This window comes from Vulpes lagopus, chromosome 8, assembly GCF_018345385.1.
Source record: "Vulpes lagopus strain Blue_001 chromosome 8, ASM1834538v1, whole genome shotgun sequence".
Lineage (NCBI taxonomy): Eukaryota > Metazoa > Chordata > Mammalia > Carnivora > Canidae > Vulpes > Vulpes lagopus.
In genome coordinates this window covers 126,619,029-126,645,783 of record NC_054831.1, presented here as the reverse complement: position 1 = coordinate 126,645,783, position 26,755 = coordinate 126,619,029, and the positions used below count along the sequence as shown (strand labels likewise).

General features: G+C 56.3%; 1 protein-coding gene across 14 annotated transcripts in view; it reads right to left on the bottom strand.

Annotated features, from left to right (window-relative positions):
- The window catches only part of LOC121497453 (RAP1 GTPase activating protein), a 62,845-nt gene that overhangs the window by 19,275 nt on the left and 16,815 nt on the right, over positions 1-26,755 (bottom strand). For 12 of the 14 annotated variants that reach the window (XR_005989472.1, XR_005989464.1, XR_005989465.1 and 9 more), the window contains exons 2-5: positions 26,708-26,743; positions 7,726-7,819; positions 1,647-1,682; positions 627-674 (exon numbers count right to left, since the gene is read on the bottom strand). Coding sequence is in view for 5 of the 14 variants with exons in the window: in XM_041767113.1 (XP_041623047.1) it covers positions 627-674; positions 1,647-1,682; positions 7,726-7,819; positions 26,708-26,743 (214 nt within the window). In the remaining 9 variants the exon portion in view is untranslated. Of the gene's footprint in view, positions 1-626; positions 675-1,646; positions 1,683-3,942; positions 4,066-7,725; positions 7,820-26,707; positions 26,744-26,755 lie in introns of those variants that run through there. The other 2 variants (XR_005989471.1, XR_005989467.1) reach the window with 2 other exon arrangements.

Here is a 26,755-nt window from a genome sequence, read left to right as displayed (position 1 = left end):
CCCCAGTTTCTCAGGGTCTGGCTGTAGCCCCAAAATATACAACCTTTTTTTTTTTTTTTTTTTTTTTTAAAGAATTTACATTCTAACAAGCTCCCAGGTAATGCTGACGCTCCTGGTCTGAGGACCACACCCTGAGAACCTCTGCTCTGGACAGAGTATCGGCATATGCAGAAGAACGGCCACTCCAACCTTCCCCTTAAAGCCCTGGGCTCACCTCTCCCTCCCCCGCCAGGCCCAGCCATCAGCCTTCTGGGATTGTTGAGATCCCAAATCAACCACAGAACCATATGCCTATTGGGAGAAGAAGTGCAACACTCGCCCCAAGAAAATCCTGAGTCTAAACAAGAACCTCCTCCCATCTCCTTCCATCCCTGCCTGCCGTCAAACTCCTCACAGCATGGTAGGGTGCAACCCAGCCACCCCCCTATCTCTCCCTCTCCTCCCTGGGGAGCCCCATCAGCCTTCCCAGGCAGAAGCTCCCTGTGTCCTGGGTTTGAGTTTTCCTGCAACTGATGATCACACCTGGGGAGGGAGTCCCCCCACCCCTTCCAGGTCCCAAGCCCTTTGGAGAGGCTGCTCAGGTAAGCAGCCACAGAAAGGTGAGCCAGGCCGTGGTTCCAACCTACCTTGAGGGGTGGTGGGAAGGAGCATCGTTGTTCATCCATCCTGCTTCCCTGCAAAGAGAAGGTGACATGTCCCATTGTGCCCCTCCCATACCTGCTGCCAGCGCTGCCACCCTATGGGAGCTTCACACTCCCAAGGAGGGGAAAGCCTGGCTACTTGGGGGTACTCCCAGGCCAGGGTGCTGGGTGGCTCGGTTGCTCGGGCCTCTGCAGGGTGGGCTGGGGACTCCGTGCGGGAATGCGTGTGCCGCTGGGACCTAGGGCAGGGGTGGCCTGCACACGTTAGTGTGTAAGTGTGGGGGGAGGCCATTGCATCTACACAGATGTGTGTATTTGAGGGGGGGGGACAGAGGGAAAGAGAGAGAAGGAGGGGAGAGGTGGAGACAGAAAGATAAAGAGAGGCTTTGGAGGGCACACCAACATCGACATCAGGGAAAGCTCCTGAGGTTTGCTCAAGCTGCCCCACCCTCTGCGCACCTCCCACACCTACCCATGCACAGACAGAGGCCTGGAAGACCAGGGCTGGGAGTGGAAGGGAGGTGGGCAGGGCTCAGGCAGAGGGGACAGGGCACATCCCCGGCTGAAGCACAGCCTCAGGTTGCCCTGTGCCCTGGCATCTGTCCCTCCTCCCATTCTACATGGGGACGCTACAGAGCCTGTGATGCCTCTTGGGGGATGGGAAATGTGTGTGTATGTGTGGATGTGTGTGTGGGGGGGATGGGAGAGTTGGATAAGGCACTGATCCCAGCCCTGCCAGGGACCTACACAGGGATGGGAGCAGGGGAGACACAAGTGGGGTCTGGGCCCAGGGTTGGACAGGGCACTCCCAGTCTCCATCCTCTTCTCTGACCCCCAGACCGAGAGTTCAGGACAATGAACTGCCACCACCTCCTCCCAGAATAGTCGGCTGAGGGCTCCTGGCCCGTCCTCAGTGAGGGGTAGGGCTAGAGATATAGCAAGGGCCCCCACCCCAGCCCAGCCCCCTCTGTAGCTCCCCAGAATGGGCAACAGAGCCAACCTCACCTGCATCTTCTCAATCATCTCAAACAGATCTGTGTTCTGCAACAGAGATGAAGGATGGCAGGTCAGTCCTCAGGGTTGGCCCAGCTGACCCTGCTATGCCCCCGCAGAGCCTCCACCCTCCCTTGCCCTCCTGGGCCCCCCAACTCTCACCAGTCACTATGGGCCTGTCTGAGCAGCAAGAGGGAGTGGAGAGGGCACTGTAGAAGGGAAATCTGGGCAGAGGACCAGCAGGGCTTGACCAACTGCTTCGTGAAGCCAGCCCAGGGCCCTCCCCAGGCAGCCACCCCACTCAGCCCCCTTCCCAGAGGCTGCTTTCTCAGACATAGACAGATGTGACCCTCAGGGAGAGACTCATCTCCCCCACCTCACTGCAAGTTTGGCAGTGCTAGGATCGGCCAAGTATCCCTGGTTCCTGCCCCAGAGATGGACGGCTGGGATCCTCAGGAAGGTCTGTGGTTCTATCCACCTCTCCTGGAAGAGCACCCTCCCCTGCAAGCAGTATGGGCTGGGGGGGGGGGGGGGGTTGGGGGAGAGAGCGTGGGATGCCCCATTGGCTCAACAGCGGTGCGTGAGTCCACATGCATCCCCTTACCCCTCCCGCTCCAGGCAGCCTCTCCCAAGGCTAGCCAGGGCACACACAGGGTTAATCGGGGCATCTGCCAGCTGTGCTTGGCAGCTCCGGCCTCTCTAGCGCCAACTCCCTACGAGCCTTCCTGGAAGGCGGCATCCTTGCCGGTTGGAGGGGCTGGGGGCTGGGCCTGGGAAGCCCCCAGGGTCTCCACAATTATGCCCCTCCCCCAGCACTTCCAAGGCCTCAACTCATTTGGCTCCTGCTGCCCAGTGGGGGCACCGCCTGAGCTCACACACATGTGCTCTGGGATTGTGCACCAGAAAACACATACTCTTTCTCCCTCTCTTGCTTGAACACACACAGCCTTGTACACCAATATTTAAACACACTCTCACTGTACCAAAGAAAGCAAACACACATAAACCGCCCCCCCCCACAAACCCAGGGGTGGGGGGAGTCTGTGCACACCAATTCTGAGCCTCAGAGCTATACACTAACACACAAATACACATGTCATTGTCCTAAATTACACAACAGCACACCCACTCACATCACACACAGGTCCATGTTCCTGTGCAGATGCGCACATTGAACATAAAGCTACACAAACTCTACAAAGTCACGTTCACATCTGCGTACCAAGAGACACAATAACACGCACTCACATGTTGGCAGCTCTGTTTCTGGAAACTTAACTGCAAAACCCCACTCCCCTGTACAAGCTCACCCTTCTCTAACAGAGTTACTCACCTCTGTCAACAGACATGACAGACCTGACCACAACATTAAGTGAGTTTTTGAGGGGGGAGAAGCACGCCGCAACTGTGGAAGTGGTTAATCAAGGATGAAGGGTAGAGGTCTGACCCTAACACACACACCCTTACACATGATGGGTACATCACATGTGCACACACACAGCTTGAAGACCACAAACCACAAACACCCCATGTGCACACTCGGAGGCCTGCCCACAGAGGCAAAACCCACCTTGCAAATGCACTACGAGAGTTCACGGGAGACACTGACCCAAGGACACCTACGGCCACACCCAACCCTCTGAGAGACAATCCCCCAGGCAGCGGCTACAGCAGAAAACACTGACACACCTGCAGTCCAGGTAGACAAATACACCTGTTAACTCCATATCCTGTACAACAGCAACACGGGGCTCTCTGCCTGGGCAGCACAAGGCCTCGGCCCAGCACAGTCCCAGCAGCGATGTGGGCGCATCAGTGGCCCCCAGAGCACCCGACTCAGGGTGACCTGAGGGGGCAATGGCCAGGAACAATGCCCCGGGAGTCAGAGCCACATCAGCACTGACACATGGTACTGTCACCCAGAGAGCACACACAGCAACAAGTGATGCCCACAGTTGCAGCCTCACAGACGCCCCCACACATGGAAGACCTGAGCTAAGTGGCCCGGAGCACCCCGCAGAGTTACAGGGCGACACTCAGCTCCCAGAGGGGTCCCGAGGCCATCAGAGGCACGGTGTCACCCCGCCACTCGGAGCCCGGCTCTAGGAAGAGCCCGAGGCCAGGGACCCCAGGGCAGGGCTGCGCCCCGGGCCGCCGAGCCGGTGTCAGCCCAGAAGCTCACACGCCCTCCATGGCGGAGCCTCGCACGCCGCCCTGGCTGGGGCAGAGCCCGCGCGGCCCCGAGGAAGTCGGGCTGAGCGGGCTCCGCGGGCGCCCGCGGCCAGGCCGCCCTCGCCCGGGTCCTCACCTGCCAGCTGGCCCCGGCGGGCAGCGAGCCCCTCCGCGGACGGCCGGGGGGCGCCGGGGGCCGCGGCTGCGCCATCCCGAGCCTGGCCCGGCCCGGCCCCCGCCCCGGCTGCGCTCCTGCCGGCCCGGCCGGCCCCCGCCCGCGCGCGCGCCCCAGCCCGGGCCCCGCAGCGCCGAGCTCCGCGCTCCCGGCCCCGGGCTCCCGGCGGCGCGCTGCCTGCGCTGGGCTCGCCGGGTCCCGTCCCGGAGGGGGCGGGGCGCCAGGTACGGGCGGCGCGGGGGCGTGGCCTCGGGGCCGGGGCGGGGACAGCGGAGGCCACGCCCCCGCGCGGCCCGGCCCGCGGCCCCGGACTCTGCGCCTGCGCGCTCCCGCCGTGAGGCTTCCGCGCTCGAGGCCCCCGGGAGCCCCCGGCTGTGCTCAGCGCGCCCCTACCCCCCTTCTCTATCTTCCCAGACTCTGGCTACCCCGCCTCAGGGCCTCAAGAACCAGGTTCTTGGGACGGGCTGCGAAGCTGAGCAGGAGGAGGAGAGGGTTACCCCGCAGACAGGGCTCTCCTGGAGCAGCTAGAATGTTGCACGCTTGGCCAGGATGACCTCTCCCCGCAATGCAGGAGGGAGTAGGAGAGTCAGCCCCCTGCTACGCAGTAGAAAACTGAAGAGGTGAAGTATCATGCTCAGGTTCACACAGCTAGGAAGGGCAGAAACTGGGAATGCAGGGAAAGGCCCCTCCCTCATCCCCCCCCCCCCCCCGCCCCCAATGCCTGCTGGTGGCTGGCCTGTCTCCTTCCTTACCCAGGTCCGATGCCGACCCCGGACCCTAACTGCCCCGACCCTGGGGGAGGGAGGGAACAGACGCTGCCAAGGACTTCAGGACCTGAGGCTTCTAGCACTGGCCTTGCTATAACTTGCTGAGTGGACTTGAGTGAGGCCCTGCCACCTCTGTAGGCTTCTTTCCCCATCTGTAAAATATAAGGCCCTGGGTGTTCCCACCTCTGCAGGCCCTTCCAGCTGACCCTGCATTGCCTCCGCCACTGTACAGTAGGAGCAGGGACCTCGGCACCCCTTCCCCAGACAGATAACTGGGAAAGCAGCAATTGCTTCCTGAGCTGTGTGTGGCCAAGTCAACACCAGCTGCTCTGGACCCTGCAGGGGCAGGGCTGCCCACCAACTCAGCGCACAATCTCTCTTCAGCTTCCCGGAGTAGCTGCCAGCAGCTGCCCACCACCCTCCATCTCCAGGGCCAAGGGCTCCTGAAAGGAAGGCACTGGGCCTTCTTTTCCTCCAGACCTGGCCCTGGGTCAGGCTGGAGCCCCAGGAGCCGGTGGGAACCCTGGAGATGTGTGTTCCAGACACGGTGTAGCTTTGTTTTTAATAATTAACAGCAGCAAATATTGATTTATGCAGGCACTTCCAGGCCTGAGCGCTTCCGGGCACCCATCAAAATGCAGCCAGAGAAACATCCATTCCCACACTGGGAGGAGGTGAGAACTGCTCGCATCACTGGAGACGTCTGTGTGACAGGCAGAGTAGCGAGTGTACACACATGTGCATGCAGCTGTATGTGTGTGACTCTGGGACCAGATGTGGCTGTGTGTGCACAGGCATCCTGTGTATCTGTATTCATGTTTGTGCACGTGTGTCTGTATATACATACGTGTGTACATATGCAAGTCTCTGAATACATTTGCAGACATGTGAGTGTGTCCATGGACACAGGTGTGGGTAGACTGTGCATGTACACATGTGCAGATTTCTGAATCCCTGAGTATAGAAATGCCTACAAGGGGGCCCTCAATACCTCAGTGTCTGTACAAATGTGGTTTTCCAATGAGAGGGGACTGTCCCTCCTGGATGTTCCATCCTGTCCTGGGAGTGTAACATTGCCCATACAGTTCAGCTTCCTGATTTCTACTTTCCAAAGTTAGTTTCATAGTCATTACCCAGCTAGAAGCTGGCAAGGTGGGTAGAGGAGGAACTGTCACCTCTGTTTTACAGATGAGGAAACTGAGGCCCAGAGAGGAGCAGGGACTTGCCCACTGGCACAGGGAGGTGACCTGCCTCCCAGATTGGCTGCATCAACATGATAAATGTGCACAGACTTAGGGGTGCTGGAGGAGGGGCGTGTCCTCAGCCCCACCACTGGTTTGCTGGGCATCCAGGGGGATCACTCAATCTGTCTGTAGTCTGGTTTCCTTCGCTGTCAAAGGAGGATGATCCACAGACAGGGTCTTGCTTCTGCTGGAGTGGGGGTGGGCTGTCAGGATGGAGTGGTTTGGAGCCCGCCGTCTGAGCTGTGTTGGCACAAATGGAGGCTTCTGGCCGACTGGGTGGAGGCCAGGAAGCCTGAGGGGAGGTGGCTCAGAGCTAACCCATGAAAGGCAGCCCCAGGCTGTCTAAGCAGGCAGGACTCAGGACAATGGGTTGTTCCAACCCTCATTTTCCTGATAGGAAGACTTATGACCAGGGAGGGGAAGCGATGGTCCAAGGGCACACAGCCCTTGATGAGAACCAAGAATTTCTCCTGTATGCCTCGGGGGAGATGGGCTGGGGGCCTCATGAACCTAGGTGCCCTCGAGTTGCTCCCTTCCTGCCAAGCCCCATGATCCACATGGCCCTGTCTTGGGCTTTTGTCCAGGCACAGAGCGCGGGAGAGGGTCTCAGGAACCTGCTGATGCTGCCCAAGGACATCCACATGGGACCCCCTTAGAGATGGTGGTCCCCCACAAGGATTATGGTCCCTGGCCATCTGCCTTCCCAGCTGAGGAGAGATACATGGCTCTTGCTTCAGGCCAGAGTGATGGAAAAGGAGCTTGGCCAGCCCTGCATCTCCTAATTCCTAGCTGTGTGGCCTTGGGGAAGCTTCTCTGAACATCTGGATCCTCATCTGGAGAATGCCTATCCCAAGGTTTGATGAAATGACCAAGAGGCATGATGTCTGTCTGTTAGAAACCAAAAAGTGTACTGCAAAAGTGAGGGCTTATTACCTTCTGTATCAGGGAGGCCACAAGGCCAGGCACTCTGGTCACACAGCCCGAGTTCCAGTCCCAGCCCCATCATATCCTAACCTGTGTGTCTTTAAGCAAGTAACTTAACTTCTCTGAGCCTTGATTTTTTTCATCTGCAAAATGGGACTAATGACGGTAGCTATCGCATAATACTTATAGTTTGAGGATGGAATGAAATAATGCCTGTAAAGCATTAGGTGCCCACCTGGCACATAATAAGTCTCAATAAATGCTGGTGGTTGTCACTAGTATTCTGCTAAGTTGTTCGGTTATTTATCTCTCACCTGGATTCTGGCTCCTGGAGGGTCTGTATCAGACTGATTCCTGGCCCCTCAGCACCCAGCACGGAGTCTGACCCAAATCAAATGCCAGGCAAATGTTTGATTCTAATGATCTTATTTATAGGGCTCTTACCTTGTGCCAGATATCATGCAAGGAATGTTTTACTGGCATTTTTTTTCATTTAAACCTCATGATAGCTCTGTGCTAGGTGCTCTCATTATACCTGGTTTACAGATGAGGAAGCTGATGGTGATGTTGATGATGAGGGTGATGAAGAATAGCTGTTTGGCCAATTTATTCGCAGCCATTCTATCCCCTCACCAACAGTGCTACAGACCCCAGACCAACCTACCCAGGGAGGAGGAGTGGTGTCCCATTGGGAGCTAAGCCCTAAGCATCATCTGCGTGAACGTTTTACCACTGTCCAGTGGTCCTTCTTAATGATCTCTCAGTCCCAGGGGTCTCCAGACCAGGGGCAATGGGGAGGGGGCACTGACCTTGGGGTAGCGCGAAGCAGGATGGGAGGGAACCAAGTCCACTCGTGGCAGGTCTAATGCCTGAGGGAAGCGCTGGTTCTGCCCATCACTCCTCCTGGAAGAGAGAAAGAGTCTGTGGTCAGGGAGAGCCCCAAGCTGGGAGGTCAGTGAGCTTGGGGAGAAAGAGAGGCTCTCAGAGCTGGGGGAGAGATTTCATGGTAGGAGAGGAGGGGCTTTGGGAGCAAGGTTGCCAAGCAGGCTCTCCTTTCCCAGAGATCAGAGATGTGGACAGGGTCTCTCCCCACATTCTCCACTGGGCACCCCCCAACACGTACTCCAGCCAAGAGGATATCCACAGCCCATTCTCAAGATGGGTAGACTGAGGCAGGGGGCAGTGAGAGTTGCTATCTAGAAGGCTGAGTCCTCTGACTTCTGTTTTTTTTTTTTTTTTTAAATTTTTATTTATTTATGATAGTCACACAGAGAGAGAGAGGGGGCAGAGACACAGGCAGAGGGAGAAGCAGGCTCCATGCACTAGGAGCCTGACGTGGGATTCGATCCGGGGTCTCCAGGATCGCGCCCTGGGCCAAAGGCAGGCACTAAACCTCTGCGCCACCCAGAGATCCCTGACTTCTGTTTTTAAGCAGGGTGCTGAACCTTTAAAAACCCTCCCTGAGCCTTCAGGGAGACAGCTGAGAGAACACTTGGCCTATTGCTGTTCTTAATGACAATAACAACAGCAGACACCCACTGGGCCTACTGTGTGCTGGGCCCTGTGCCAGCCCCTCTTTCCAGGCCTGAGGGCACAGACTCCTCACCACACTGGTATTCTCACTTAACAGATGAGGACTCAGAGGTATGCAGAGGTCACACAACTGGTCAGGGGCAGAACCAGCATCTCATGAAGCCTGACTCTTTGCCCACACCCACACCCCTCCCTGAGGAAAGGAAGCAGGTCTGGTGAGGGTGAAGTCAGCTCCCGTCACCCCAGAAAGCCTGCTGGGGAGGCCACCTCGAGGGTCAGGGAGAGGAAGTGCCCAGTGGCTCCTGGAACCCAGGAGCCTGGGGCCGGGCGAGCAGGCCTGGCTTCCGCCTGCTGCCTAGGGCCACCCTGACGTGGCTGCACCCCCGCCCCAGTCCCATCCACTGAGGCTGGTCCTGAGAGGGTGAGTCATTCAGGCCCACAGCGGCGGGCTTGAGTCAGGCGGAGCCGGGCCTGCCACACCCTGAAAGGAGAAGAGCCTTCGGAAACCTGGCCCAGAAAGGAGACCCCTTGCCCCCAGGACCCTCCGAGCCCCTATGCTGACTCCCCTCAGCCCAGCCTCTCCGGTAGGAGAAAGGGCCCAGAGGAGCCATCCACAGCCCTGCCGCAGGCACCTGATACCTCTCCGCCTCTCCGGGCTCCTGGCATCCTTAAAGTGGGGCCTACACTAAAAGCAGTGCTTGACCTAGAAAAATAGACATGGTGGCAGTGGCATTTCAAGCCGTGGCATCAGTGTGGCAGTGCGAGGAAGATATTCCCGGACACTTACCTGTTGTGTGACCCTGAGTTGGGGACACACCCCTCCCAGCCTCTGCTTCCAAAAAAACTCACAGAGCCTGGGCAGCCCGTAGGTATTTGCTCAGTGAATTCTTTGGTATTCATTCATTCCTGGTCAACTCTGGCTCCCCAAGTTAGGGTCTCAAGTATTTGTTGAACGGAGAAATGATTGAATGGATCAAGGAATGAATGAAGGTTGGCAGCAGAGAGGCACTGGAGGTTTGTGAGCAAGGGAATAGCCAAACTTAGGTCCCTGCAGGTTGCAAGGTGTGCTGACCTGGGGAGAGATGGGAGCCAGGGGAGTAGAGAGAGGCCCACAGACGTGGTCCAGGCAAATTCCACTGAGGTTGCCCTGAGGACTTTTTGTTGAGACCTGGGTCACGTGCCTGGAACTGTGTCAAGCATTTTTACACCCTCACTTCAGTGCTGGGAGATGAGAGTTATTTATAAAAATAATATCCCCATTTTTATAGATGGAGACACTGAAGCTCAGAGAGGTGAAGCCACTTCCCCCACCAGGTCAGTGCCAAAGCCTGAATTTAAAGTCCCCCCACCCCCGCCAGCCCTGGAGTGAGCAAGGCTAGTGCCAGCGGGGTGGAGAGCAGAGGCTGCCCAGGGGCAGGAAGTGCTGGGGTTGCAGCCCAGGTGAAGCTGGGTCCCCTTAGTGGTGGGGCCACGGGGACAGTGGTCTTGGGTGTGGCCCTGGCTGCCCGGTGGAGCTGTTCGGGTGGTGGTCTTCTATCTGCCCCCTCAGCCCCCAGGCTCGGACAGTGGCTGCTGCAGGTCAGTCTGGCAACAGCTCCCTAACACACTCCCTTTCCAGAACCTCTGGGTCTGAGCTTCTGCATGTCCGGGTACCCATCCCACACACAGGACTGTTCATGCTGGCACAGGACTAGGGAGGCCTCTCAAGGGAATTGGGAAATAGGGGTCTGACTTCTATCAGGGACCCTGCCCCAAGGCCCTCAACTCTCTAGTCCCTGGCTGGCTAGAGTAGGCCCCTCCTAGGCAGTACCCAGTCCCCTCCCCCTGCAAGGCGACTCCTCCACCTACAAGGTCATTGCGAGGCCCTAAAGGGCAGGGGACAAAGCAGGAATTGGAGGCTCTGGCCCTGCCTGCCCCCATCCATCCCAGCCCTAGGGAACAGAAGGATGGCAATCACAAAAGCCACAGCCAGCCTGCCTTGTATGATTTCACTTAATCATCACAGCAACCCAGGGAGGCAGGTGCCCCAAAACTGCCTGCTTTACACATGGGGCGACTGAAGCTGAGCAAGGTATGTTAACTTGCCCAAGGTCACACAGTGAAGGAGGCAGAGCAGGCACTGGAATCCAGGTTTGTCACTCCAGAGCCCAAGATCTGAACTTGGTAACATGGGCGGACCCAGCAGGTCCCATCTGAGAGGCAATGATAACAGTAATAGCAAGGACAGCCACCTCTGATACCGGATGGGCCCTGGGCAGCCTCTGCTCTAACTGCTTTGCTTGGATTCAGTCTCTCAAAGGAGGGCACTAAGACTCAGACAGGTTAAGCAACTTGTCCAAGGTCACGCTGACAGCAGGTGAAACGCAGAGGACCTGAACCCTCAACCATCTGGGTCTAGGTGCCCTAATGCCACAATCTCCTGACTCTGAGTAGATACTAGTTGCTCAATAAATACTTTGGCAGGGATGAGTAAACTCAGCCTGTCTCCTGCCCACCCCCCCCAGCCCAAGTCCTGTTGCCTTCCCTCCCCTTCTCAGCCTCCCGCATCTCATACCCATCTCACCCCCTTCTTTCTGGCTCCCCCATTCCCCTCCTGCCTCTGGCCTCTCCAGACCCCCACCAACTTGGCTGGTTCCCTCCCTCTTGTGAACTTGAACTTCTCCACTACCCCCGGCCCCCCACAGTCTCTGTCCCACCCTGGTCTCCTCCTGGTCTTCACCATTCTGTTCCCACGGGGTCTGTCCCTCCCCACTTCTCTGAAAACCTTCCTGACCCTATGGCCTGGCTCAGCTTAAAATGCTTCGGATTCTCTGCACACACAGCAGCTAGAGGGGTCCTGGGAGCGTGCTGGGACATGGGGAGCTCTCCCCTCTTTTCCCTTCACCCTGCTGTGACCAAAGTCCTATCTGCATATCACTCTACAGTCTATTGTCTCATCTGGGCACCACGGCAACTTCATGAAGTTGGATATTATTCACCTTTACTCCAGATAAGAAAAGTGAGGATCAGCGTGAGGTTAAGTGAGAAGTCCACGGTGCCACCAGGGAAAGGGCAGAGCAGAGGATGAACTCCAGCCCAAGGTTCTTCTACTACACACATCACAGCTGCTCTCAACCCAGTCAGTCTGGTTGCCTAACCTTGACCCCCAGTGGCCACCCCATGGCAGCCCTCCCCGGCTCCAGCAGCCACCACCAAGCATCTTCCCTAGGTCCAGCGCTCCAATCCTGCTCTGTCTGGCCTGAACACCTGCCTCCAGGTACAGGACACTTGTACACAGGAAAAGGTGTCAGTCAGAGAGGAGGTGACTTGCCCAAGGTCACACAGAAAGTCTGAGCCAAGCTGGCGTCTGGACCAGGCACATTCCAGGGTCACCTTCAGGCCCTGGAGGTATGTGGCCGCCAGCCAGCTGGCCCCAGCTCCCCACCCTCCCGGAGCACCCATCTCCCCCAGGGAAAGGGCATAGCAGGGGAGTGGGGGAGGGCCCCGGTGGCCCAGCTCCCGAGTGGGATGGGCCAGGCCGGAAGCCACTTGCTGACAGCTCCCAGGTTTCTTGGCAACTGTCAGTGCACCTCCTCCCATCCCTTATCTCCACATCGAGGTAACAATAATAATCTCACTGTCGTGAGTACAGCTCTTTGTACTTTTCAAAAGTGCTCTTTATCTGCTCACTCCTGGGAGTCTCACCGGAACTGGAGAGGGAGATAAGGCAGTCGCTAGGATCCCCAATTCCCAGAAGGATAAACTGAGGCTTAGAGAGGTTAAACCACCACCCTGGAGGTCTCCCAACAAGGCAGAGGCAGACCGGGGACCAGAAACTAGGCCTTCCCTCCATGAGGGGCTCCAGAGGCCGCACTGGGGCCCGGGGGCATCTCACAGTGTCTCCACCCACTGCCAAACTGCAGATCAGATGCCGGCATGGTGGAAGGAGATGGGTAAGGCTGAGGACAGTTGCCCGGGTGCCTTCCTGGGTTGCCAGCTGGAGAGTTGGTGGGAGGGTCTTGTCTTTTTCCCCCTCTGAAAATGACAGTCGATATACACCCTCATAAGGCTGCTGTGAGCCACGGAGTAAGCACTACAGAAGCGTTTGCTATTGTTATTTTCATCGTTAGCCACTCTCCTGGAGAACTCCACCCTCTCGGGGCACCAGTCAGTGGCTGGGCTGTCCTGTGGGTACGACTTGGCCCTGTGGCCCCCCAAAGATGGGTGCCCTGGGTGGATGGAGGTCCCCAGGGCGCTGTGGCCCCTGTGACTCTCCTAGCCGCATCTCCACACACACCCCCTTCCTGTCCTGCCCCCGTGGCCTTGTCCTAGCCTGGCTGGGCTGCCAGCAGTTTTCCAAAGAAGACACACTGTTTCACTGCTGAGCCTCTGCACAGGCTGTTTCCTCTGCTTGGGGGCTCCCTTTTCATTCTTTGCATCTTGGTAAAAACTATTCGTGCTTTAAAGTTGATTTATTTAAAGATTTTATTTATTTATTTGAGAGACAGAAAGAGCATGAGCAGGGGGAAGGGCAGAGGGAGAGGGAGAAGCAGGCTCCCCGCTGAGCAGGGAGCCTGACACGATATGGGGCTCCATCTCAGGACCCCAGGATCACGACCTGAGCCTAAGGTGGACGCTTAACCGACTGAGCCACCCAGGCGCCCCTAAAGTTCATTTTAAACGGGTGAAACCCTGGTGGCCAGAGCCGGTGACATATGGCCACCAAGGTAGAAAGCCTGTGACGGGGAGCAGGGCACTGGGCAGGTGCTGGACGGCACACACACACACACAAGTTGAGAAATTAGACTTGGGGGGCTGGGAAGGCAGAGCAGCTACTCAGCTAGCCAAAGAACATAGGGCTGAGAAGCACTTGTGGGGGGCTAGCTCAGGACAGGGCCTCGGGGGTCCAGACCAGCTGAGCGCTGGTCATCAGAGGCCAGGATCCCTTCAGTCTCCCTGGTCTCCATGAAAACAACTGGTTCTACCAACCTCATGACTCACGTGGGGGGCAGCAGAGGATACAGACCTCAAGGTGAAACATGGGTGCAGAGGGCCACGCCGGTGGGCCCTCACCCCCTAAGAGAGGCCCCTCTGGGTGGGGCTGGGGGGCTGCCTAGGTCTCCCAGCCATGGTATCAGGTCTGAGGGGACTCTAATCTCCTGAAACTGGAGACTAGAGGCTGCCCTGGGGCTGCCCCCTCCCTCGTGGACCACAGAGGCCCATTGTCTCCAGTGCTCAACCACCCGGCACTGCCGCTGCCCCCCCCACCACCACCACTTGCCCCTGGCTTGCCAAGGTGCCAGGGAAGGTGGCCAGGGCAGCCCGGCGAGCAAGTTTCTGAAGCCAGGCCCAGGGAGCCTGGCCCCCTCCCCCGCAAGGCCCACAGGGAGGGCAGGGACACAGACATGGTCACTCCTGGCTCTCCTTTCCCCAGGTGCCTCTGACCTCTACCAGGACTCCAGAGGGAACCTGGGGGTGGGGGAGCCACATGCTGTGAGGTCATATAGTCCTTACAACAACCCTGACAGGGCTGCCGTTATCAAGCACTGCAGAACGAGGAAGCCGAGGCTCAGTGAGGTTGCAAGATGGGCCAGGGGACCCACAACCACCACACAGTAGAGTTGGCAGGGCCACCCCACCCGGGAGGGGGAGGAGCAGCCCTCAGGCCCCAGGCTGGGCAGAGGGGCTGAGCAGGAAGGCAGCACTGGGGGCCCCCACCCTCACTCCACGCTGGCTGAGCGCCAAGACACCCGGATGCCGGAGCCGGGCCAGGTAGTGGCCTCCTGAGCAAACAACAGGTTGGCAGCCCCGAGAGGAGGTCATGGGACCGGCCCCCACCCGGGGGCATGGCACCTAGGGACTGGGCCTCCTATCCACCTGCTGTATGCCAGGGCCTGCCCTGCCCAGGTGGCTTAGAGCTCTGCTGTGGCCTAGGCCTGACCCCCACCCTCACGCTTCCCTGGAACCAACTCCTCCCTGAAATCGGCGTGGGGGGGAGGGAGTGACACTGAGATGACCTAGCCACGGGGCCTCTTCCCGCTGGGGTTAATGACAACGTGTGCTGACCCAGCCTCGTACTTTACAAACTGCCTTCTTCGTGCTAGGCCTTCCCAACAGCCTCCCAAGGCCCCTAAAGCAGATAACGTTATCTCTGTTCCACCTGGAAGAGAGCTGAGGCCAAGATGGGGATGGTGGCATGCCCGAGGCACGGCACCTGAAGCTCGAGCCCTCTGCTCCACTCCTTCCCCATGGGCAGGACAAGCCCCGCTGACCAGCCTGCCATAGGCCGCCAGCCCCAGCGCAGTGCCCAGGAGGTTGTGAGCAGGGCCCTTCCCAGCACCGCGGCCTGGGGCCCGATGCCACCTACCCCCCAGTCTCCGTCATTAACCTCATTGTCCTTCCCCGCCTCTGCAGCCCAGGGAGTCAGTCTCCCTTTCCCGAGGTCCACACATTCCTTCGCTCACACGCTCCATCAGCTACCCACTCCCCCACTGGCCCTCCTCTCTTACGCTTAGTCACTCATTCAGGGTTCACACCCTGCCGCCTGTTCTGGCCCAGACGGTGGTGTGGGGTGTTGGCATCTGAGCAGGGTGAGCCAGGCCTCCCCCACCTCCAAGCAGCCCCAGGGACACCCTCCCCCCTGCTCTCTAGCTGTTCTCGGCATTCCTTGGGTCCCAACGCCCAGACATGGAACCTTCCAGTGCTTAGACCTTGTGTAATTCATCCCTCTCCCTCTCTAGTTGAGAGGCTCACCAGGTATGGGCCCCAGGCCCAGCTGGTGAGCAGAAGTCCCTGCCAGGCCAAGGTAAAACCCCTCAGAGAGGGACAGGGTTGCCATCTCCTAACCACAAGTGACAAGGAGAAGCCCTGGCTCTGCCTCTAAATCACCACATGGCAGGATTAAGTCACCTCCAAGCAGATTCCACTGGAGACTGGGACTCTGCTTAGATGATGCTAAAGCCCAGCTCTGACATCCTCCAGGAGTCAGCTGAGAACCGGGTGCACCAGCAGCCGGTGGGCTCGCTCTGCCCCCGGGGCGGGGGGGTTGGGAAGGGGGCCTCTGGCTCCTTCGAGCTGCTTCTCTTCTCTGAGCCTGCTTCCTCATCTGCAACATGAAATAGTAAGACCTACTTCACCAGGTGGTTGTGTAGAATAAATCAGAGGTTACATGCACCATCTGACTAGCCTACAGCAGAGTATATAGTAACTGCTCACTAAATCACAGGCTCCTGCCCGGAGAGGCAGTGTAACATCACAGGGGTGGGCTCTGGAGCCAGCTCTGCCATGTAATGGCTGTGTGACCTTGGGCAAGTTACTTAACATCTCTGGGCCTCAATTTCCTAGTCTATATAATGGAGGTAACAACAATGCCTACCTCCAAAGGGCTGTCATGAGGACTGGGTCAGTTCATCCATGCAAAGTATATCAACATTAACCCTGAGCATTTCCTGGCCTTCCCTTCTCGGGAATCTATGCCTCTTGATGGCTCTAGGGTCCCTGTGGTGGGCGGCAGAGGCAGTGAGTAAATTCCCATGACTTTGAGGAAGTGGACTTTTTCTGGTCTGTTGGGGCACATGGATCGTTACCACTTCTCTGCAGGGGTTTTGGCCACTCCTGTTAACAAACGAAAACGTGTCTACTTTTTAGCCCAGCCACTCCATTTCTAGACATTTATACACAAATGCACAAAAATATATGAACAAATGGCATTCACTGCAGCAGCGTTCGCAATAGCCACCATCTGGAAGCCACCCCAACGTCCACTAAAAGGAGGCTGGATAAATGCATCAGGGCCCACGCAAACCATGGACTACCACACAGTGATCGCAAAGGAGGCCTCTTGTCCTGATGGAAAAAGGGGTTTGAGGCATATTGTTAAGTTACAAAAAGCAAGGTTGTACAACAGAAAGCTCACTTGTGAAAATTAAAATTCACATGGGTTATCTCCAGGCAGCAGGACCACAAGGAGCTCCTGCCTTCTACAGGATGTATTTTTCTGCATTGTGTGGAGTTTTACAATGAACACGTATTATTTTTGTAATCGAGACGGTGGGGGGGGTGGAGATTTCTTTAAGAAAATCTGAGCACTTACTATGAGTCAGCTGAGTAGCTGACTCTTAACCTTTCTCAATCATCTTGAGAAGGAGATATTCTTCACTCCTTATTCCGAGGAGGAGAAGCGCACCCTGAGGGAGGTTAAGCATCATGGCCAATGTCACTTAGCCAGGAGTGACAGTACTGGGCTGTGTCCCCGGTTCTGGCCAGCTCTGAAGCCCACGTTCTTTCCCCTACATTAAGCATTAGGCAACCTTCTCTGAGCGTCAGGGAAGAGAGAAGGCCGGAGAAAAGCACCCCAGGCAGCTGGGCACAGGGCCGTGCCCCGGGACCTCAGCTGTCATGTCCCGGGAGCCAGGCCAGCTGGGGTTAGTTAGCCAGTTCAGAGACAGGGCTGTCTGCCTCATTTGCAAATGCAAATGCAGGCCCGACTCCTAGCCTCAGCTCTATGCCCTGCGCTGCCCCAGGCTGGCAGGCTGGCAGGTGCCCAGCCCCACCACCGACCTTACCCCCAGAGGCTGCAGGGTCACTGGGCAGGTGTGCACACACGGCAAGGGGGTGGCTCTAAATAACTTTCCATGTTGATCCACCTGTTTCTGGAAGAATCTGTCATTAAAGGGTCACTTGCTACATCCTCCGTGACAGCCTGGAAAGGGGGCAAGCACATCCACGTGTGCCTGAGTTCAGATGGGCCACTGAACACATCTAGAAGTTCGATGGAGCTGAGTTCAAATCCTGACAATGCCGTACTCTAGCTGTGTGACCTGGGGCCAGTCACTTCACCTCTCTGGAGCCTGTTTCCTCAGCTGTGAAAGGGTGTTGATAAATCTTTCCTGCAGGGTTGCTGGGAGAATTCAGCGGGATAATGCATGTAGAAGTACTCCCTGAGCTAGAAGCCACCTTCCACGTGCAGGGTGCACGTGTGTGCAGGGGGCAGGCACACGGCCGTGCAAATGTGGAGTGAGCCACGGTCAATCCTGGCTGGATCCGAGCCTCCCCCTCCCCCTGCCACACACAATCAACAAGCGGGCGGGGCACACGTCTGACACTTTGCTAGTAGCCTGCTCAGGAGTTTCTGCAGCTCTGCCTGGTGGTACGAAAGGGTGTGTGTCTCTGCGGGGGAGGATGTAGATGGAGGCCTGGCAGGAACGTGAAATGTGGGTGGGAGAGAAAGCGTTCGTGTCTGGGCCGTGTGGGGGTTCGCATCCGAGCTCCGAGCGTGTTTGTATCTGTCGCGTCATCCGCCCGCCTGAAAGCCCTGGGTGGCTTCTCACCGCATGCAGGCCTCACGCGGCCCACGAGACCCCGCGCGCCTGGCCCACCTCCGGGCCTCTGCACGCAGCACACTCCCCACCTGTTACGCTCTCCCTGCCCCCCCATCGCTTCTCCCGTCATCCTGGAGCCCCCACTTCACGCTGGGTCTGGCTGCGCCCACCCTGACGGGCTTCCCCAGAGGCCTTGTCCGGGGCCTGGGCCGTTGTGGACTGACCAGTTTGCTTTGCACATGTCCCGCTGTGACCCAGATCGCTGTCAATCTCTCCTTCTAGAAATGGAGCTCCCTCAGGTGAGGACTGGATCTGTTTGGGGGCCTAGCACATAGTCGAGGGTCAGTTATGCTCTGCTCCAGGAGTGACTGTATGGACAGAACTCGGTTCATGACCAAGCTGTCTGGACATGAGCAAGTCCATATGCATAAGTATGGAAAGTGTGCGTGTGTGCGTGTGTGCGTGTGTGTGTGTGTGTGTGCATGTGCATAGGACAGGGTCATCTCAAAGCACTCTGGCCCTGTGGATGGGCCAGATCTGGGAAAGGCTGAGGCACTCTGTGGCCAGTGCCCAGACCCAGGGTGGCTGGGGTGAGAGAGAAAGTAAGCATAATTTCCCTTGCTCCCCTGCCACGAACCCCTCCCCAAACAGCCAGGCCCAGAGTCTCTGTGCCAGACCCCAGAATACTTCTGGGCGGGAGGGCAGCCAGGTGGGCACCAGGGCTCCACCCCTGCCAGCTCAGAGGACGTCCTGCTCACTCGGGGCCCAACCCAAGCCTGGTCTTGCATGCCGGCCCACAGTGCCCACCCGCTCCTCCAGACCTGCCTCTTGAGCAGCCGTTCTTGATCTGAGAGAAGGTAGGCCTCCATCGCCCCTGGCTGCTCAGCTGCCTTCCACCTGCTGCCAAGAGAGGATCTGGAATGTTCCAGATTTGGGGTAGGGCAAGGGATCTTGTTCCTGCTTCAAAGCCTTTACACTCACTCACTCACTCTGCCCTCTTTCTGGACTACCCTTCCCACGGCCAGCTCCTTCCCACTCAGGCCTTGAGAGACTCTCCCTGATACTCTTAGCAAAAGGGGGACCCTTTCCACCTGCCCCGTCACTCATTACCCATTACTCATATGAAATTACTTAATTTGTCAGCTCATTTTGCATCTGTCTCCTGCACTGGATGGTAACCTGCATGAGGCCAGATACCACGTCCACAAGATTTGCTGCTGTATCCCTAATTCTTAGACACGACCTGGCACATGGTAGGGACTCGATGAATGTTGAACGAACACATGGCTAACGGAAGCCATGAAAGAATTGTGAAGTGAAGACTGTCCCCATTTATAGGTGTGGGAACTGAGGGTCAGAGAGGTTAAGTCTCTAGCCCAAGATCATGCAGCCAACAGTCAAACCAGGTCAAGATTAGGGACTATCTGACTTTGCTAGAAACCCAGCACATCAGAGTGTTTTGTAGCCAATCTTCCCATTTTATAGGTAGGGAAACGAGCCTCAGAGAGTGAGGGTTTCTCCAGGTCACCTGGGCCCAGAATGTTTTGTCCCTCCCGGAGCATGTGGCTTGAATACTAATACCCCCACTGAACAAAGGAAGAAACCACGGATCAGTGACCAGAGGCACCGCAGGGGGTCACCCAGCCAGGACTCGGTGCAGGCCTGTCTGGCTACAGAAGCCAGTGTTCTCAGGCCAATGTGTCAGGTTGGTGCCCTTGGCCAGGGAGCATGCTCATGTGCAGCTCTCACCTCCCGGCAGTTGGTGAGCTTCCAGAGGGCAGAGTCTACCCAAATCTGCCCCTCTGTGGGGCCCAGCAGATAAGGACGACATGGCAATAACCACGATCGCTGGCTTTGCTCCAGGCCCGGCCCTGGTTTTCCACTTTGGCACACGTTATCTCATTTAATATGCACAATAATCTTTGAAGTAGGTGCTTTCGTTTTCTTCATTTTACAGGTGAAAAAAACAAGACCCAGAGAAGGGAACCTACGGTGTACCCAGCACTAGACGTCACAGCACAGAGCAGTTCCAGGAGCGGGAAGGAGAGTGGGTGATGGGGGTCCCAGCAGGCCTCTACCCAGTGGTGGTGGGGGGCAGACCCTGCAAGCCCCATAGGAAGTCCATTGGGGCTTGCAGCAACATGACCTGATGGCCACCCCTCCCACCTGCAGCTGCCAGGTCCAGTTCTGTCCTGTATCTGGCACATGCCATTACATGCTTTTCTCCTCCACATTGAAGCTGGGTCGCTTCCTCCAGGAAGCCCCCCCTGATAACTAGGTGTAGGGGATGAGTCCTCAGAACTCCCCACATCTTTGCAATTGACACTTATCCCCCCACTGGAACCACCTCTATTCTCATTTCCTGCTCTGGACGGGGAACTCTACAAGGGAAGTGGCCCTGTCTGTCATCTCCAGTGCCATGGGTCTGGCTGGCCCTCAGAGGGCATCCCCACACCAAATATTTGTTTGAACTAATTTGCTGAATGAATGAATGAATGACTATCTTGGGGAGGACCCTGAACTGAGGACAGCCTTTAGGGGATTTGGGAATATTAGAAGAGTCCCCTTGATAACCACTGCTCCTCCACCAAACCACCTCAATAGTGCTGAAAATTGTAGTACTAGAATCTTAATGAGTCTCTCTTTGGCTTAATGAGGCTTTTCTCTCAAAATGCAAATGTTCAGAGAGAGGGAAATCATCCACGGAGCACACACACTGGACTTCTTTCATTCTAAGACTCCCGTGGGGTAAGCAAGACAGCTCTCACTGTTGTGGACAATCTGAGATTCGGGGAGGCGGACTGGCAATTTCAAGGCCACACAGCAAGTAAGAGAAACTGAAGTTGGAATCTGAAGTCAAGTCTGCCTAAAAACAGAGCCCAAATCCTTCCATGCACCACCGACGAAGGGACCTGAGGCTGATCACTGCTGGGGATGTAGAGGCAGACAGAGCCCACCAGACTGAGAACCTCAGAGTCCTTAGGGACCCCCTCTGTCCCTTCACTGGGCCAAAGGCAGGCATGGGGGAATGAGCCAGAGATGGGGACTCACTGCCCAAGGTCACACAGGAAAACAGTGGCAGTCCCAGGACCAAAACCCATCTGGAGGGGATCTTCTCTTATCTCCGAAGCTAGAGGGGCTGTTTCCTGGAAGAGGGGGCCTCTCTGGTCTGGGGTCGCTCTCCCCCAGCTGCATCCTCCCCAGAAGGACATGGCCTTCCTTAGAAGGGGGCATTGCCTGGCCCCCTTCTATCTAGGAAGATAAAGCGCTTCGACACCTGTAAGAGTGAGCTGATCAGAGGGTAAACATGAGAAAGGGCTGGGGCAAGTAGCTGTTGAATCCAGAAACAACAGGCTGGTGGAGATATGATCCCTGTCCTTATCTCATCAAAGGGCCATTGTGGGCAATGGGAGGACCCAGAGGCTATATCTAGGCTTAGTCAGCTGGTTTTAAGTATGGAAGAATTTTTGATATCCAGCACTGGAATGGACTACATTGAGGGTAGTGAGCCTCCTGTCATGAGGAGTGAGCAAGGAAGAGCTAGCTAAGGAGCTGCTCAGAGGTCATGATGGTCTCAACCAGGGATGGAGGGCTTCAGGAGGTCTTGAAAATAAAAGTGCATTCTTCTCAGGAGACCCCCCAAAGCCTCATTCCGATCGATACTCAAAGAGATCATGTACCAAGACAAAGGTTCCTTGCTAAGAGGGAGATCATAGGACGGTATCTCAAAGGTCTCTTCCATCTTCAAAGATTCCAGAAGGCCCAAATTCTCTGATTCTAAGATATTACAAAGCCAGGAGTCTGAGACACAATCGTTCTGCACGTCAGTCACTGACATTACATCCATACCCCTACCAGGCAGTGCTCAATCTATCTCCTCCTGCAAACTACCTCTTCCTCTCTGCAAACCCACCCCGGCCTCGTTTTCCCTTGTTTCCCTCCACCAATATGGGCCTCCTCTCTGTCTCCAAGACACGCGAAGCTTGTTCCTGCCTCAGGGCCTTTGCACCTGCTGTTCCCTCTGTCAAGAATGCCTCCTTCCCGCAACTAACTCTTCCCACATCTCCAGCTCATCTTATTCTTCAGGTTTTGGCTCAAATGCTACCTCCTCAGAAAGCCCTTCCATCACTCCCTCGATCATCCTCCCTGCCGTACAGCACCGGGCGATATGCAAACTGGAGCTCAGCTGCTTAGGTTCAAATCTGAGTCTTGCCAAGAGACCTTGAACAGGCTACTTAACCCCTCTACTGCTTCAGTTTCCTCAGCCCTAAACCAGGGGCAGGAACCGTAGCTGCCTCATGAGGTGGTTGTGAGGATTAAAGATCCATCGATCTGTGGAAAGTGTTTTGGAACAGCCCCGCACACAGTAAGACCTAGGTAAGGATCAGCTCTTGGTAGCATGAACCCTTGCTTTAAAATTCAGCACCACCGGGATGCCTGGGTGGCTCAGTTGGTGGGCATGCGACTCTTGACCTCAGGGTTATGGGTTTGACGCCCACACTGGATGCAGAAATTGCCTAAAAATAAAATCCTTAAAATTCAGCACAACCGAGGTTCGTTTCTTATCTATTTATAGACTAGGTCTCCTCTAGTCCCCATTCTAAGGATGAGGAAATTGAGGTTCCAAGTGGTGAAGTTCTGGCCTCGCCAAGCTCTCTGAAGACGGAGACTGTGCCTGTCCCATTTTCTAATGAATCGGAGTCCCTAGAAATGTCCCTGGCATACAGTAGTTGCTCACTAGTTACTTGTGGCTGAATGAATAAATGACCACAACCTTATCGCTCTGAGGTTCTGTGTAGCCAGGAGCCCATGCGCCTAAGATTCTGTTTCAGCCTGCCTCTGCCCACCCTAGCCCCTACTGACCCCCAGCGCAGTCCCAGAAGTGGCTGCTGGGATGGGCAGGCTAACGAGCTGGGGATCAGCACCCATGCCTCCATCCACAGTGGGCCTCCCTCACCCAAGGGGGGCCGGGGCGATGAGGCAGGAGCTGCCTTGGCATGCCTTGGGGGAATCCCTGCCCAGAGGTATGGTGGCAGGTGTGGGCTCAGGAAGCAGCTGCTGGCTCCCCCATCCTGTGCTGTGCCAGCTGCCCGCCGGGGGCCTGCCCACCAGATGCATAATAGATGAGGAGGCCCAGCGGGCTGTGCCTGCCTGGCATTTCAGAGCCACTAATGAGGCCAGCCTCATGCTTCCTGCAGCAGCACACGGGCCCCCAGGGCTTCCAGCTCAGTGGTTACAGAGAGGAGCCACCTGAGGACAGGGGCCACCCACCCCAGCCCCACACGCAGCACACACAGCATCCAGGAGGGCAAGGGCTAAGGTTACGGGCTCAGGCTGACCACACCACCAGTCTTGGATCACCACTCACTGTGTGCCCCTGGGTCAGCCACGTCCCCTCCCTGAGCCTCAGTTTGCTCATCTCTAAAATGGGGAATGAATGTAATAGTCTCTAGCAGTCTCTAGTTTGTAAAGCTGGCATAAGGATGGGATGAATAATTCAGATGAAGAGCTCGGCCCAGGGTCCGAGACCCAGGAAAAGCTTCATGTATGGGAGTAACTGGTACCCTTACTGTCAACGGGAAATATCTGGGTACCAGATGGGCTTTCCTGGTGGGACACATGGGGCTGGGCAGTGACCCCTGTTTTCGGTGTGCTCATTCATCTCATTCCCCTCTCTTCCCTCACCCCATAATCAGAACTTTCCTCATTGCTATGGCTTCCTTGTCTGGCCAACGGCCCTTCCTTGACAGGAGAAAAGGCTGGATTCAAATCCAGCCCTCACCAGTTCTGCTCTGTCTTGGATCTTGTCTCCAAAATGGAGACACTAAGGCCAACCTACAAGACTATCATCACAACTGAGACCACCGTACGAAAGTGCCCGACACGACCCCTGGCACTTAATCCTTGCTGGGTCCTGCCTCCCCCTCCCAGGCTCCCAGCCTCAAGTCCTCTTCCAGAACCCCTCCCCTGCACAACTCTACCTAGCCATTCCCCCACGCTGGCACCGCTCCACCCCCCTTCCTCGACCCAGCATCTGAATCCCCCCTAAATGTCCAATCCTTGTGAGGTCTGCAGAACCAGAGTCACCACCTGTCCCACTAGCTCCTAATCCTGCCGCTGGGCCTCATCCTTTTTTGTTCTGAGCCTCTGCAATGCAGATGACCTGCTGCTCAGGGGCGGAGGGGTAGGGGAATCCAGCCATGATCACATCTGGCCTACACCAGGCCTTGCTGCTCCCCAAGCTAAGCCCCAACTTCTTAATCCTTTTTTAAAAAGGGGTGTAGGAAACCAAATCTCGGGCAGCCTGGGTGGCTCAGGGGTGTAGCGCCGCCTTCAGCCCAGGGCCTGATCCTGGAGACCTGGGATCAAGTCCCACGTCAGGCTCCCTGCATGGAGCCTGCTTCTCCCTCTGCCTGTGTCTCTGCCTCTCTCTCTCTCTCTGTGTGTTTCTCATGAATAAATAAATCAAATCTTAAAAAAAAAAAAAAGGAAACCAAATCTCCTCCAGGAAGCTCTCCCAGCCTACCTGACAAAGTTTCAACTGTTCTACCCTCTGGACCCATTTAGTTCAATTCACAGGCATTTATTAAGCATTTACTGGGCAGCTGTGTAAGACAGTGTGGAAGACAGAGAGACATGAGAAGAATGGAGCCCAACTTTTTGGTGACTCGTGCTAGAAAATGGGCCTAAGTCAAAAGTAACTCAAGGAACCCCTGCTTTCAAAGACCTCAGAGCCTGCCTTATACCACAGCGGTACATGGATACACTCGACTCAGAAATTCAACTCAACACTTACTGAGCATCAAGTGGGGCTCTGAGAGGGGAAGTGACCTGCCCAAAGTCACGCCACTATCATGTGGCAGAGGCAGATCCATGACTCCAGAAACGAGCACGAATGTGTGCTCTACAGGCATGATAAGCAAAGGGAGGTATTTTAAGGAGAGAAAGACAGAGCACGGGAATCGGGAAAGAAAACACTCAACGGACAGCAATAAAGGTAGGCTGGAGGCGTGGTGAGGGTTGTGGAGATGGGAGAGGAGGCCATGCCAAGGGGATGGGGAAATGTGAGCAAAGGTATGGAGATGGTGCTCTCAGGGGCCATAGTCCCTTTGATCAGAAATGCAGCTCACAAGAGAAGTGAGTTCCAGACTGGAAAGGACAAGTGGGTATAGGCCTCGAATCACAGACCAGGAAACCATAATTAATAATCAAAATGACTCCCATTAACAGAGCAGTAACTATGTGCCAGGTACAGGCTGGGAGCTAGGCAACTGGTTTAGAAGGGAGGGCCACTGGGGTTAGCACCTTGGACAGCATCTCCGGGGAGGAGGGCCTGGGGCAAGGCACTGTGGGTAATGGACAAATCCTGGTGATTCCAAAATCTTACTCCAGAAGTTTGTCAACTGAGGCCCAGAGAGGGGAAGGGACTGGCCTATAGTCACACAGCTGAAGTCCCCCGGGCCTTCATCGCTGAAGCTTCATTCAGGGCTCCCTAGAGTAGGCTTTCTGGGTCACCCCCTCCATCTTCAAGTCTTCCTTCAAGTGCTCAGACCCACCGTGTGGTCTGGAGGCCCTGGGACAAAGTGCATGAGACTCTGGGCTCTGCAGAGTCCGGAAGGTTTAGATTCAAATCCCAACTCTGCTCCCGAATAGCTGTATGACCTTGAGCAGGTCACTCACCCCAACTCTGTGCATCCCTGTTCTCATCTGTAATTAGAGATGACAGTCCCTAACTCAGGGATGTGGTAAGGATGACGTGAGATGATACAGTTCAGGCACCTAACAGTACCCGGTATGCAGCAGGTGCTTGACAAGTGGCAGGTCCTAGGAGATTATTAATAAAGTCCTTGAAGAAAAGGATGGCATCTTCCTCGACTTACCCACCTGTATCTCCCCTAGTCCACTCTGCTCTGGGCTTAGCCCATGGTCTTGCACTGGTGGAGGCTCAAACTGGGCACAGCAGCAGGAGATAAAGCCCAGAGAGGGGGAGAAACTGGCCCTAAGCTGCACAGAGAGCATCAAAGGAAGATAAAAGGGCAGGCCCTGAAGCTCAGCCTGGGCACCCATGTGCTTTGCACCCTAGGTGTGGCCTCCTAGAGGGGACAGCGCTGCAGCTGGTGAGGCGATGGTGCCAGACTGGGGTCGTCTAGTAGCTGGGGGGCATACTGTGGGCCCCGGGGACCCCGGGAAGCCCCCAGCAGGGGTGGGAAGCATGAGCTCTCCCGCTGGAGTTGAAGTGGCAGCAGGAGCAGCCAGCTGGGCCCGTGTGATGCTGGTGCTGGGGAAGCTGGGAGGTGCCCGCCTGCAGGGCATCGGGGGTGCTGTGAACCCGGAGGTGAGGCTGCACCTCCACTCACTGCTCTCGGTGTTGAGAAAGCTGTAGACACAGCTGCCCCCTCTTCCTCCAAAGAGAGGGAGGCCTCAGACTTCAGCAATGGGCTGCAGGAAGGGATCCTGAAGGCTACACATGGGGTGGAACTCGGGGACTTGGGGGTCAGCCAAAAGGCGAAGGGCACCCGCAGCCCCCCAGGGGCCATGATGTGGGAAGAGAGAGAGGAAGGAAGCACCTTCGGTGAGGGCGTACAGTATAACAGGCCCTATGTTTGCTTTTTAGGTGTTTCGGGTGTTTTGCAATTCTATACTCTGTCAAGTAGGTTTTTTCATCCCCATTTCACAGATGAGAACACCAAGGGTCAGAGAGGTTAGTGAATCACTAAGATCACGCAGGCACTGGGCCAAGCTAAGATTTAACCTGACTTGCCTGACTCCAAGCTGGAGCTCTAGAGAGAACTGGGGAAGACAGATGGGGGAAGAACCGGTAAGAGGGTCTGCCCACCCCATCACCTGGGGACGGCGGCTGAAAGACTGGTGGGGTCTGGTCTGTGACAGGGGGTGGTAATGATTTGGGAATGTCTGCAGCCAAGCAGCCCAGCCCCTCCTGAGAGCTCCCAGTACTCACCACACGCTCCGGCGAGGGGTGAAAGACTTGTCCACTCTGAAACAGAGC